The 11,601-nt window shown below is 51.7% G+C and overlaps 5 protein-coding genes and 1 pseudogene across 7 annotated transcripts; 5 read left to right on the forward strand and 1 right to left on the reverse strand.

Annotated features, from left to right (window-relative positions):
• Positions 1-665: 665 nt before the first annotated feature.
• On the forward strand, positions 666-3,700 carry LOC112345202 (annotated as a pseudogene).
• Positions 3,688-5,745, forward strand: LOC9633678 (3-hydroxyisobutyryl-CoA hydrolase 1). 2 transcript variants are annotated; one of them, XM_024670960.1, is made up of 14 exons: positions 3,688-3,783; positions 3,830-3,910; positions 3,962-4,030; positions 4,086-4,149; positions 4,204-4,283; positions 4,354-4,437; positions 4,491-4,575; positions 4,631-4,716; positions 4,774-4,889; positions 4,945-5,005; positions 5,059-5,157; positions 5,211-5,312; positions 5,368-5,409; positions 5,476-5,744. In XM_024670960.1, exons 1-14 carry the CDS (start codon positions 3,709-3,711, stop codon positions 5,614-5,616), a joined length of 1,185 nt encoding a protein of 394 aa, XP_024526728.1. In that variant the 5' UTR covers positions 3,688-3,708; the 3' UTR covers positions 5,617-5,744. The 2 variants fall into 2 exon arrangements, with proteins under 2 accessions (XP_024526728.1, XP_024526727.1); XM_024670959.1 differs by having other exon boundaries at positions 4,086-4,283; positions 5,476-5,745.
• Positions 5,560-7,343, forward strand: LOC9652372 (eukaryotic initiation factor 4A-6). Of its 2 annotated transcripts, none has more exons than XM_024670957.1 (5): positions 5,560-5,746; positions 5,843-5,922; positions 5,974-6,074; positions 6,124-6,554; positions 6,614-7,343. In XM_024670957.1, exons 1-5 carry the CDS (start codon positions 5,648-5,650, stop codon positions 7,247-7,249), a joined length of 1,347 nt encoding a protein of 448 aa, XP_024526725.1. In that variant the 5' UTR covers positions 5,560-5,647; the 3' UTR covers positions 7,250-7,343. The 2 variants fall into 2 exon arrangements, with proteins under 2 accessions (XP_024526725.1, XP_002966250.2); XM_002966204.2 differs by having other exon boundaries at positions 5,625-5,746; positions 5,852-5,922.
• A 14-nt stretch (positions 7,344-7,357) lies between these two features.
• LOC9652373 (pentatricopeptide repeat-containing protein At3g42630) lies at positions 7,358-8,826 on the forward strand. Its single transcript, XM_002966205.2, has 2 exons — positions 7,358-7,560; positions 7,614-8,826. The coding sequence occupies exons 1-2, from the start codon at positions 7,369-7,371 to the stop codon at positions 8,757-8,759; spliced, it is 1,338 nt and encodes a 445-aa protein (XP_002966251.2). The 5' UTR covers positions 7,358-7,368; the 3' UTR covers positions 8,760-8,826.
• Positions 8,767-9,634, forward strand: LOC112345063. The gene is made up of 3 exons (XM_024670962.1): positions 8,767-9,049; positions 9,114-9,351; positions 9,400-9,634. The coding sequence occupies exons 1-3, from the start codon at positions 8,822-8,824 to the stop codon at positions 9,540-9,542; spliced, it is 609 nt and encodes a 202-aa protein (XP_024526730.1). The 5' UTR covers positions 8,767-8,821; the 3' UTR covers positions 9,543-9,634.
• LOC9652374 (probable 39S ribosomal protein L24, mitochondrial) lies at positions 9,286-10,509 on the reverse strand. The gene is made up of 5 exons (XM_024670961.1): positions 10,410-10,509; positions 10,273-10,368; positions 10,124-10,227; positions 9,943-10,073; positions 9,286-9,886 (listed from the first exon to the last, which is right to left on the reverse strand). The coding sequence occupies exons 1-5, from the start codon at positions 10,473-10,475 to the stop codon at positions 9,576-9,578; spliced, it is 708 nt and encodes a 235-aa protein (XP_024526729.1). The 5' UTR covers positions 10,476-10,509; the 3' UTR covers positions 9,286-9,575.
• Positions 10,510-11,601: the final 1,092 nt, after the last annotated feature.

Here is an 11,601-nt window from a genome sequence, read left to right on the forward strand (position 1 = left end):
TCAGTGTATCCTCGGTCATCATATAATTGATTGGATCAAGCAAGCCCATAAAAAGCCTAGAATCAGGACAAAAACAAGTGAAACAATTACATTTGACACAAGAAAGCAATTACCTCTGAAAATCCGCTTCACATGAAGCGACAAGCCTGGTTACGAGAATGAGGCTCATGCATGAACCGAGGCTCGATTTCCCATTGAGATCCCCATCGCTCCATAGCGTGGGACACCTCCTTCTCAAAGCCACGCCACTTCTTAATATTTTTCTTCTGTGGCAGTGTATGATATGCATGAAGATTGCTCGATCCCGACATTTCTGTTGCTAGAAGTGGTGCATATGGATGCGATTTGAGGAGTTGCATTCGAGGAATTTTGCAACCGTTGAGATGTTGTTCCAGTTTGTTATACGCCCACTGCAGCACCTGCAACATTTTTCAAAATAAGTATTCACAAAGATTTCTCTGTTTTCCTTCTTACATTGTTGTTGCTGCTGCTGGGTACCCGTGATCATCACGACGGACGAATGCAAACCCTAGTTTTAAAACACGGGGCGTTTCGGAATAGGGCAAAGCAAGAGCGATGGAGAGGAACTGACAGGAGCTGGTTGCTAAGGCCGTGAACTGGGAGGATTTACATTATTCTTCACGGCCAAATCTGAATGTGGATATATGGCCACGGTATCGGAGTCGCTGCACAACTCATCGGATCGAGGCTTTCCAGTAGCTTTCTGCGAGGTTTCTGTAGATGATAGCTTACGAGTCCAACATGTCTCTGAACCTCGTATTTGAGGCATCACACAGAAGAACCAACAGAGTATTTTGTAGAAGTATTGAGTCTGTGTGTGTTTTCTTATCTTTCGTAGATAACAGGCTTCCGCAGACACCTACATATGGGAGACAACCAAGAGTTGGCTCCATACACAACAAAAACAGTCTAATTCGATCATGGCTACCAAGGAGAAAGCCTCCACGAGTCAGGTTCGACGATTGCCACTGTCGACATGAGTCTGGAGATAATCAACGATATCGGGCTGGATGGTCTGACCTTCCTCATCGCCATAGTCCTGCTGTCAAAGCTTTCAGTCTTGTAAATGTTGAAAGTTATCTGATGAGATTTTGCAAGCTTCTGTTCATGTGTTTCAGATTCTGGGATTTCTCTTGTCTGGCGTACTTGAATCAACTAGGATTGATACGTAACGTAACAGACATTAAAGTTTTATCTGAACTAGGTATACTTTTCCTTGTCGCTTGTGTTTGTGCCTGAATGCTAAATGTTTCTCGCTGCAACAGTTGTTTGAAATGGGTTTAGAATTATCCCTTGCACGCTTGAAAGCTTTGGCCAAATATGCGTTTGGAATGGGATTCGAGCCGGTAAGTGAATTTAAGAACAATGCCAATTGTCACTCATTGTTTATGTCAGGTACTTTTTTCAACTGTTGCCTTCACAGCGTTTGAGCTTCCACCTAATGGAGCTTTGGAAAATCTTGGAATTTTTCTTTCAGTCACGACCTGACCTTGTAAGTATATTTGAATAATGTTTTGCTACTTGACAATCTATTCTCTCGCTTGCAGGTTAATATTCGGACTGTAAATGAAGCTGTAGTTATTGGAGCAGGACTATCATTGTCCTCTTCTGCATTCGTTTTGCAGGTAATCATCTCACTAGTTTTCAACTTGATGTAAATTGTTGAGTGGAAACTTCCAACTCGATTTGGTTCTGCAACGCTAGGAATTCTTCTTTTCCATCTGAAGCTTTCGTTGCTTTATGTTTACTTACGGTCACTGGCACATCTCTCTTGACTCAAAAGCTTGGACTCAGTGATACCAGAAGTTACTTGCGTTCTCACTTAGCAGCAGCTTTTTTTCACTATTATTTGCCTTCTCGTTCAAGTTTGGAGCATTTTTGGCTGGCGCTCTTATGGCTATCGCACCCAAATTGAAGCAGATATTTAGAGGATTGCTCCTTGGACTTTTTTTTTGTAACCACCGGCATTGACCTCCAGGTTAGCTGAATTTTGGTGATGTGGTTGATATATCTGATTTTTGGTTCATGCTATAGCGTTTGATACGTGAATGGCCGAATGTTTTGACACCCTTAGGAGGTTTGATGGCTCTGATCACGACAGTTATTGGCCAGGGAGTGGGTCTGACGCTACCGGAAAGTATTTGCACTGGTTTCCTTCTTTTTCAAGGTGGAGAGTTTGCCTTTGTGGTATTTGCACTTGCTAACAGGTACTGAAGCTTTCTTCATCTTACGTACTTAACAATCTGAATCTCTTTGGGCTTGGAGTTCTACCACTGGAACTATTATTGTCGTTGTTTTGTCTATGGCTGTCACTCCCTTCTTGAATGAGATTGGTCGCATTGTTGCAACTTCTCTGGAAGAGAAACGACAACACAACGAAATAGTAAGCCTGTTCCGTTTGTCATCTGTTGATTTTTATGATTACCTGCCGCAGATAAAAGAGATCAAGATTCCTCAATTTGCCGAACCGGTTGTAATTGTCGGCTTTGGGCAGACTGGCCAGGTTTCTGCAATAAATAGTTTTGTCTATCTTATCAGGCTCATGAACTGTGTTTCGTATTTATATTTGATTCTCCAGGTTCTGGCTAATTTTCTAGCCACTCCGTTATCCAATGGTCCGGGTGGCGAAGTTGAAGGCTGGCCATATATTGCCTTTGATCTTGATTATAGCCGTGTCAAGGCAAGCCAATCACTTTTAGACAAGTTCTCTGCTGTAACTTCTTTGCATTTTGCTGCAGGCATCTAGACAGTTGGGCTTCCCTGTGATATGGATCTAGGCCTCTGGTACTTCAAGCGTGAAAAAAGCCAATGCAGTGATGGTGACGTACACTATCAGGAAAAGAGAGTTGAGCGGTTGAGACTGGCATTTCCGCGGTTTTCGTTTATATTATCTTAGAACAGGATTCTATCATAAATGTGTATATTGCTGCACAGACTCCTATATATGCAAGAGCTCAGGACTTGGGACACTTGCGCCAGCTGAAAGCGGCTGGTGCAACGGATGCTATTCTGGAAACTGCCGAGGTATCATTCTAATCGTGATCGGTTATGAATTTGCAGACAAGCGTGGAGCTTGGTTCTGTTGGGCTTCCATGTTAAACCCTGTGGCACCAAGTCAGCGGTTTCATTTCTTTTTTCTTTCCTCATGTTACCCAGCCTCGGGAGGAGCGAGCATGAGCGATCGAGCAAGTGTGGCGTGATTGCAATTGAAGTGCAAATAAGCCTAGCATAATAGCATTGTGCTAGGTCGAAAGAGGTGGATTTCCCGCTCCACGCCGCCTTGAGCTCTGGAGTTTGGTTGTTTTTCTGTGGGGCACCACACCCAACAACACATGCCAAGGTTGTGATCGGAGAGAAGTAATCTCCCTCCAGCAACCCGATTGGATTGGAGTGCTCCAAGATATTCCTTTCAATGATTGCCCAATCTTGGAAGGTGAGTTTTCAATTCCCGGCCAGGATAGTTGGAGACGTGGATCCATGGCTTAAATGGACACGCCAACTGGGGGTTGCAAGCCATGACGGACAAGAGCGGCAGCGCCTAAACAAACAAGGCGGATCCTTTGGCGATCTTGGCAGGAGTGTTGTCAAGTTGGCCAACGCATTGAAAAACTTGACCGTGACCAACAAAAGGGAGGTTGACGGAACTCTTGCCTTGGTTGACTGGTCAGCACGGCTTTAGGGCTCTAGATGTTGAGGCGTCTTGCGCCTAGGAGCATGTTCAAGGGGCGAATGCCGTCCTCCAGCGCGGCCGATGCAAGCGAGGTGATCCAATCAAGGTGGTGGAATTCTGAAATTTCCTTGACTGCAGGTGCTGGGCGAGCAATCAGGGAGCGTGGCAGTCGGGCTGCTCAACAGGCCCAACAAGCTCAACTTGTTGAATGAGAACATGGTGGGCTTACTCATCTTCAACACACTCACGTCAGTGGCCTACTGTGTGCAGATCGTCCGCCTTCAAGAACTCTACCAGAGGTGGGAAGCCGACAGCAACGTTGTCGCAGTCATCCTGAAGGTTGAGCTCGAGAGCTTGTCTTGTTCACCACCGCTAGTCTAAATTTCTTGTGCAGGGCAATGGGAGGGCTTTCTGCGCCGGCGGTGATGTTGCAAGTGTTTGTGAACTTGGTCGTCAGGGTAACCTACGTCTCCCTCGCTTGCATGACAATCTCATGGTGCTCACTTCTACAGGTCGCCAACACCAGGCCAGTGGATTCTTTTACAAGGAATACGTACTCAACTATTACCTTGCGACATTCAAGAAGCCGCATGTAAGGAACAACAAGCCTGACGTTGTGGTGAGTGCGCAGCTCGCTTTTTGACAAGTCTGTCATGGTATAGGTGGCCTTTCTCAACGGGGTCGTCATGGGTGGCGGGAATGGCGTCTCCGTTCATGGCAAGTATCGCGTTGCCACAGAGAAAACTGTAAGTAGCTGTCTGGCACAGACGATGGGAGCCACATCTGATCCAGTTTGCAGCTGTTTGCTATGCCGGAGACTGCCCTCGGACTGCATCCCGACGTTGGAGCATCGTATTTTCTGTCTCGTTTGGATGGGCATTTGGGTGAGTTGTATCGATCGACTTCAAAAGCTTGTTTGATAGAGTTGCCGAGTCAAAGGGGAGTATCTGGGGTTGACGGGCGAGCGTCTTGATGGAGCTGACATGCTCAACATTGGGCTCGCAACACATTATGTGCCGTCGGAGGTGAGCTTTTTATTTTTCGGTTGTGCTCGCTCTCTAATACCTTGTCGTTTGTTGCAGCGGCTAGCATCTCTAGAAAGCGAGCTGCGCAGTGTGTCCTCGCCAGAGAGCGTGGAAGAAACACTCGGGAAATTCTCGGGCAGGCCGCCGGTGCAGGGAAAGAGCTGCTTGCACAGGTTTGCACTTGTCGTCAAGTTCCTAGAGTGATCACTAAATGAGCACGGGTGGTAGGCTGCAGGTGATCAATGCTTGCTTCTCGGGAGACACGGTGGAAGGCATTCTACATGCATTGGTAGGGGCACAAGGTTTGGTTTTGTGTAATGTGAGCTGAAATGCTGCCTGAAGGAAAGGGAGCGGGGCGACGGCGACGATGAGTGGCTGGACAAGGCCACGAGCAAGCTCAAGGGAGCATCTCCGACGAGCCTCAAGATCACCCTGGCATCGGTATGTTGTAATCACTGCTCACACACTCACCCAAAGGTTGTCTTGTGCTTCAGATTCGTAGAGGCAGGCAGGAGTCCCTCGCCGAGTGCCTGGCAAGGGAGTACCGCATGAGCTTCCGTGCGGTGTCGGCAAAGTACTCGGGAGACTTTTACGAGGTGATGCTTCTTGGCATGTCTCCATTGGATTGAGACCGGTTTTGAGATTGTGCAGGGGTGCCGGGCGATCCTGATAGACAAGGACAACCGGCCGCGGGTAAGCAGTTTGCATGCACGACCAGCCGCCGTGGTTTTGACGGTGTGTGTGTGTGTGTGTGTGCAGTGGGATCCCAGCAAGCTCGAGGGCGTGTCGCGCGAGGTGGTGGAGGGCTATTTTGCGGCGCTGGGCGACGGGGAAGGGGGGGAGCTGCAGCTGCCGGTTGGCGAGCGGGGCGCGGGAGCTCGGTCTCGTGCTCGGATTTGATGAGAATGGGACGCCACGTAAGACTCCCCGCATGTATAAAAAGGAGGCGTGGGCATGGCTATGGGGGTTTGCCCTATCTTTGTACTTGGGCTCTGCTCAAGTCACCAAATTCGATCTTCGCTTCCAGGAGGTATGTGGAGGCTAGGGTTTTAGGGCATCCCCAATGCCGCAGTGCTAGGATCCATCAGGGTTTCTATCCCCGCGTCTCTCTTTTCTTTGACTGCAGGTATTGCAGATAATGGCTGGCTTGGCACCCGAGACCTCTCAATTCGATCCCCGGCAGTATGACCAGAAGATGGAGTTTGCGTAAGCGCGGTGTGCTTTGTTTGCGTGCGCCTGACTCCCTCTGTGGCACAGGTTGGAAGGAGACGATGTGATATCGAGCTGGGACGAGGTGAACGAGACATTCGACTCCATGGGCTTGCACGAGAATCTGCTGCGAGGGATCTACGCCTACGGTGAGCCGCCTCGTATCCCCAATGGGCGTGGATGTGACTGTGTTTGCAGGCTTTGAAAAGCCCTCTACCATCCAGCAGAGGGGAATCGTGCCGTTTTGCAAGGGGATCGACGTGATCCAGCAGGCCCAGTCCGGCACCGGCAAGACGGCCACGTTTTGCTCCGGCATCCTGCAGCAGCTCGACTACAACAATGTCGAGTGCCAGGCGCTGGTGCTGGCGCCCACCAGGGAGCTGGCGCAGCAGATCGAGAAGGTGATGCGGGCACTGGGTGACTACCTGCAGGTGAAGGTGCACGCCTGCGTCGGCGGCACCGACGTCCGCCAGGACCAGAGAATCCTGCAGGCCGGCGTCCATGTGGTGGTAGGCACTCCTGGTCGCGTCTACGATATGCTCAGGCGTCGCGCGCTGCGGCCGGACTACATCAAGATGTTTGTCCTGGACGAGGCGGACGAGATGCTGTCCCGCGGTTTCAAGGACCAGGTAAGGTGGAAGGAAAGCTGGTCTATATAACCACCCTGCCTGTGCCTTGTGTGTCGCAGATTTACGACATCTTCCAGCTCCTTCCCTCCAAGGTCCAGGTGGGCCTCTTCTCCGCCACAATGCCGCCCGAGGCGCTGGAGATCACCCGCAAGTTCATGAACAAGCCGGTGCGCATTCTCGTCAAGCGAGACGAGCTGACGCTGGAGGGTATCAAGCAGTTTTACGTGAACGTGGAACGAGAGGACTGGAAACTGGACACGCTGTGCGACCTGTACGAGACGCTGGCCATCACGCAGAGCGTCATCTTTTGCAACACCCGGCGCAAGGTGGACTGGCTCACCGACAAGATGAGGAGCCGCGACCACACCGTGTCTGCGACGCACGGCGACATGGACCAGAACACCCGCGACATCATCATGCGCGAGTTCCGGTCGGGCTCGTCCCGCGTGCTCATCACCACCGACTTGCTCGCGCGCGGCATCGACGTCCAGCAGGTGTCGCTGGTGATCAACTACGACCTTCCGACGCAGCCGGAGAATTATCTGCATCGAATTGGTCGCAGCGGTCGGTTTGGGCGGAAGGGCGTGGCCATCAACTTTATGGTGAGAGAGGACGAGAGGATGCTTCATGACATCCAGAAGTTTTACAACACTGTCATTGAGGAGCTGCCAAACAACGTCGCGGACCTCATCTAATGTGTTATGGTTGTGAGAGGGGGGTTTGTAGCAGCATGTTTTGAACCAAGTGATAAGCTTATATACCACAGTAATTAAAAGTCTGCCTTTCTAACATCATCATTGGAAAGAGGTAGGCGATGGCGGCGTGCGCGTGGTGGGCGGCGCCAGCGTACTACGCCCTCGCCGCTGGCGCGTCCGGTGGGAGGCACCGGAGGAGCCGCCTCGACATTGTGGAAGCGAAGGCCAGGCAGACATCATGGCGGCCGGGCGACTTCTGGGATTACGTGGCCTCCCTCAACAAGGGCAAGCGCCTGGACGAGGCACTGCAGGTTGGTTGGTCTCTGTTTGCGCGAGCTCCCCTTGTGACCCTGGGTGTGTCAAGGCATTTGAGTGGTGGAAGCAGCAGCCAGGATACCGGGCGCGGGAGGAGCACTTTGTGCGCTTCATGGTGATGGCCAGCAAGGCGGGGCAGCCACATGCGGCACAGGGCGTGTTCGACGGCATGGAGGCGATGCAGGTGAGGCCATCCGTGGTGGGCTTCAGCGCATTGGTGCAGAGCTACGCCGAGAGCGGCGAGGTGGAGGGCGCCCAGTCGGCCATGAAGCGGATGCTGGATACAGGCATCCAGCCCAACGTGGTCACCTACGGTGGCCTCATCCGTGCCTATGGCAAGAGGGGCCTGTTTGACGAGATGGCCAAGGTGGTGAACACCATGAAGACGGTGCGGTGTGAGCCTGACTTCTTCGTGTACAAGAACGTCATCGAGGCGTACGCGAGCGGCGGCCTGGTGGGGCGCATGGACAAGGCATTCAAGGCCATGCGAGCAGACGGCTGGATTCCAGACTCGGACATTCTCAACCTGCTTGCGCAAGGCTACGCGTCCATGGGAATGATCAAGGAGATGGAAGGCGCCCAGGGCGAGCTGAGGCGGATCAAGGGGTGGCCACGGGAGGAGAGTGTGCGCGCCTGTGCACTGGCTTACATCCGCCACAACCAGTTTTACCAGATGGAAGGCTTCGTCAAGTCCCTGGGCATGAAGAGGATCGGTGGCAACTTACTGTGGAACTTGCTGCTGCTCGCGCATGCCGCAAACTTCTCCATGAAGAGCCTCCAGAGGGAGGCGGTCAACATGTGGTCGGCGAGGTGCGCGCCCGACGTCACCACCTTCAACATCCGGGCGCTGGCGCTGTCGCGGATGCAAATGCTTTGGGACCTTCACGTGCTGGTGCAGCACATGAGGGCCGAGTCGGTGCGGCCCGACCTGGTCACCTACGGCGCGCTCGTGGACGCCTACGCCATCGCCCGCTTGCTGCCCAGGCTCCCCGAGCAGCTGGACGAGCTGGACATGGCCGACACCATCCCGGACGTGCGGACCGATCCGCTCGTGTTCCAGGCCTTTGGGCGCGGTCGCTTCCATGCGTTCTGCGACGCCTACGTCCGCTCCAGCTCCACGACGCTTGTCAACTACTCCACCCTCACCACCGCCTACCTTGACGCCCGTCGGACAAGTGGCACCTCCCCAGTTTAAAGTGGTTTTTCAAGGGCAGGGCGAGAGGGAGCGGCTTGTTTGCTGCGCGGCACACTCGGCTCATGGAACCCACGGCTGCCCAAGGCACCACCTTGGTGGATTTGCTGCGCGAGGCGGCTGCGGAGGTGATTGATGGCGATGCCAAGCAGGAGCGGTCCGTGGTGCGCAGGACGAGGGAGGCCTTCACCCGCAGGGCACCCCGGTTCAGGCTTGCTGCCAGGTCTGCTTCAGCTGATATCATGCGGTGGATGCACCGGGGAGGACCATGGCGAGCGTTTCTCGTCAGCACCGTAAGCTATATAGCGTGTTACTCCCTCCTCCCCGACATTCTTCGCTGTTTCTTGGGTGTTGCAGCTTGGCATCGTGGTGTTTGTTTCTCTGGCAGCGCTCGCTACGTTCATCCTGTTTCTTGTCACTGCCACAGCCAACGCTGTCGCCATAGGATTCTTGATGTCCGTCACTGGAATAGGAGCTTTCGTGGCGCTCTTCTTCATGATGCTCACGGCCGTCTACATCGGTGCACTTGTAACAGCTGCCGTGGCAATCTCCTGCATTGCTCTCAGCACAATCGGTGCAGCCATCCTAGTTACAGGTGAGGCAGTCCTTGTCACAAAGCAACTAAATGCACTCTGTCTTGCAGCTTGGATCTTGTTCTGGTGGTGCTTGTGGCAAGGAGCGAAAAAAGCGACTGACTTTGTGCGAGGATCATTAGCTTTGACAGGCTCGGCCCTTTCGGCAGTTTCAGCAGCGGGACCAACTCAGGTTATTGCAGTGGAGAAGTGACTTTGGTGTTTCGTGAAAAACAGCTATGGCTCTTCATGATGCCTGCTCCTTCTGTTTCTGCTGAGCAGCAATAGCAGCAATCACTTCCTGCTTCTCCTTGAGCCTGGCAGCCCGTTGCTCTCGTTTTGACGGAGTGTAGGGCAGCCTGTTGGGAGCCTGGTTGAGGTTCCTGTAGTAGTCATAAGCTCGAGGCCCTCTGGCTTCGCTGGGTGGGAAGCGTGGTAGCACTGGATACACTGGCTCGTACATCCAGAAGAAGTTGCGGGACGGATGGATGCCCAGGCCTATGGCAGGATCGTAGGTCCTCTCCAGCACGTCGTCCTTGAGTGTATTCTTGGGGCCACCTGCGGGGCAAGGTAATGACATGAAACGAGCAAGAACACAAGAGCAGAGCCTTTACCATCCAGACGAACTTTTTTGAACGCTAGGCAGGCAGGCCTGGGTATGACGCTCCCTGTCGCAAGCGTGCCAACGGATATCCTCACTTTGCTCCCGTCCTGCAGGAAGCCACATTTGCTTCTCACTCGACCCCTGCAAACAAAGAGCGTCAAACGAGGAGTGAGTGAGATAGCCAACTGCACCCGCTAACTGGATCCACAAGCATGACGTTGGAAACGTGGATCGGAGACTCTTTGGTCACAACGCCGGTCAGATTGTCTACGGTGCGCTTGACATGCCGCTTCACCTGGATCCAGCCAAAGGATGAGCGCAAGTGTGTAGGCCTACTTACCAGATTCCTGCCCTCCACAATCACTTTGTTTCTCTTCCGGAAAACCTCCTTAACCGTCCCAGTCAGGCCTTTATCATTTCCAGTGATGATCTTCACCTGAAATGCAGGTAAGAAAACGCGCGCGGCCTCGACTCTACCTTGTCGCCTCGCAAAATCTTCCATCTGTTGAATGTGACGATCGGGCGCTTGAAGCCCACTGCCATGCCTTCGCTAGGGCGCTTTTAGGGCATTTTTACCAAAAAAATAAACAAAGGCATACGTTTCCAGTGCACCGTCTCGCTGATCATAGCTCTGGCACGACCTTAATGGAACGGGCTCGTACCTAATGAGCATCATAGTTCGTTCATTGTCAAACAAGCGAGATCGTGTCCGATGCCGAATTCTCGTGTCTGGCTCATTACGCATATCGCCCGGGCCACCTTCCACGGCACACTTCCCAACCCCGACTTTCTCTCTACCATGCTTGGAAGGTAAGAAGGATCGCAAACACCACCCGCTTTGACAGTGCAGTCTCTCTTCCGGATGGCGCCTTTCCTTGTTCGTCAAATTTCACCTACATTAGATTGAGAAGATTGAGAAAGCTTCCTTGGTGGCCAAGCTACATACTTTGTCCGACTTACAGTGCATGTAAAAGGAACCCGCCAGGGACTCTCACACACGAAAATATGGTTTTTTCCTTTTAAAACGGTTCGGTGCTAATGCAGACCCTAATTCTAAAAATGGGTCTCACATATTCACTTTTGCCATGAAAACTCTTTGTCACATCTAGTACTAGCTTTCCCTTAGTCCACAGCTGACAAACTGCCCTGCACATGAAAAACCACATAAAGTTCAAGCCCAAGCAAAAGAGCAGACTTACATCCTGGTAGAAGGTAGCAATAGGCAATATTCTGACTCTGGCTCTTACTGCTCGAAGCAGACTGTTATTGCTGTGTTGTTTTAGCATTTGAGTTGCTCGCAACCTCTAGAGCTGGCATAAGCTACAGACTGAAACACCATATTTTCTGCAGCTGCCCAAGCAAGCGCTGGGAGTGAATTCTATGAGCATTGGAATAATCATAAGAATATCCATTAGATTACACTGTAAGCATTAAAATATTCATTAAAATTCTCTTGGAAGGACAAAAGGTAATTAAGGTTCTTTCGTTGAAAGGTTAGGATTAGTGGATCTTGTTGATGGGCTAAGATCTAGAGGAATATCAAGGACATTGATAGATTTGTAGATGGTACAATTTATTATAATCCCTTTTTACAACATGCTTTAGTCATTGTATATATATAATTTTTGGAGGATTGATTTGCAACACTTTATCCCAATCTAATGATAAG

This window comes from Selaginella moellendorffii, unplaced genomic scaffold (assembly GCF_000143415.4).
Source record: "Selaginella moellendorffii unplaced genomic scaffold, v1.0 SELMOscaffold_7, whole genome shotgun sequence".
Lineage (NCBI taxonomy): Eukaryota > Viridiplantae > Streptophyta > Lycopodiopsida > Selaginellales > Selaginellaceae > Selaginella > Selaginella moellendorffii.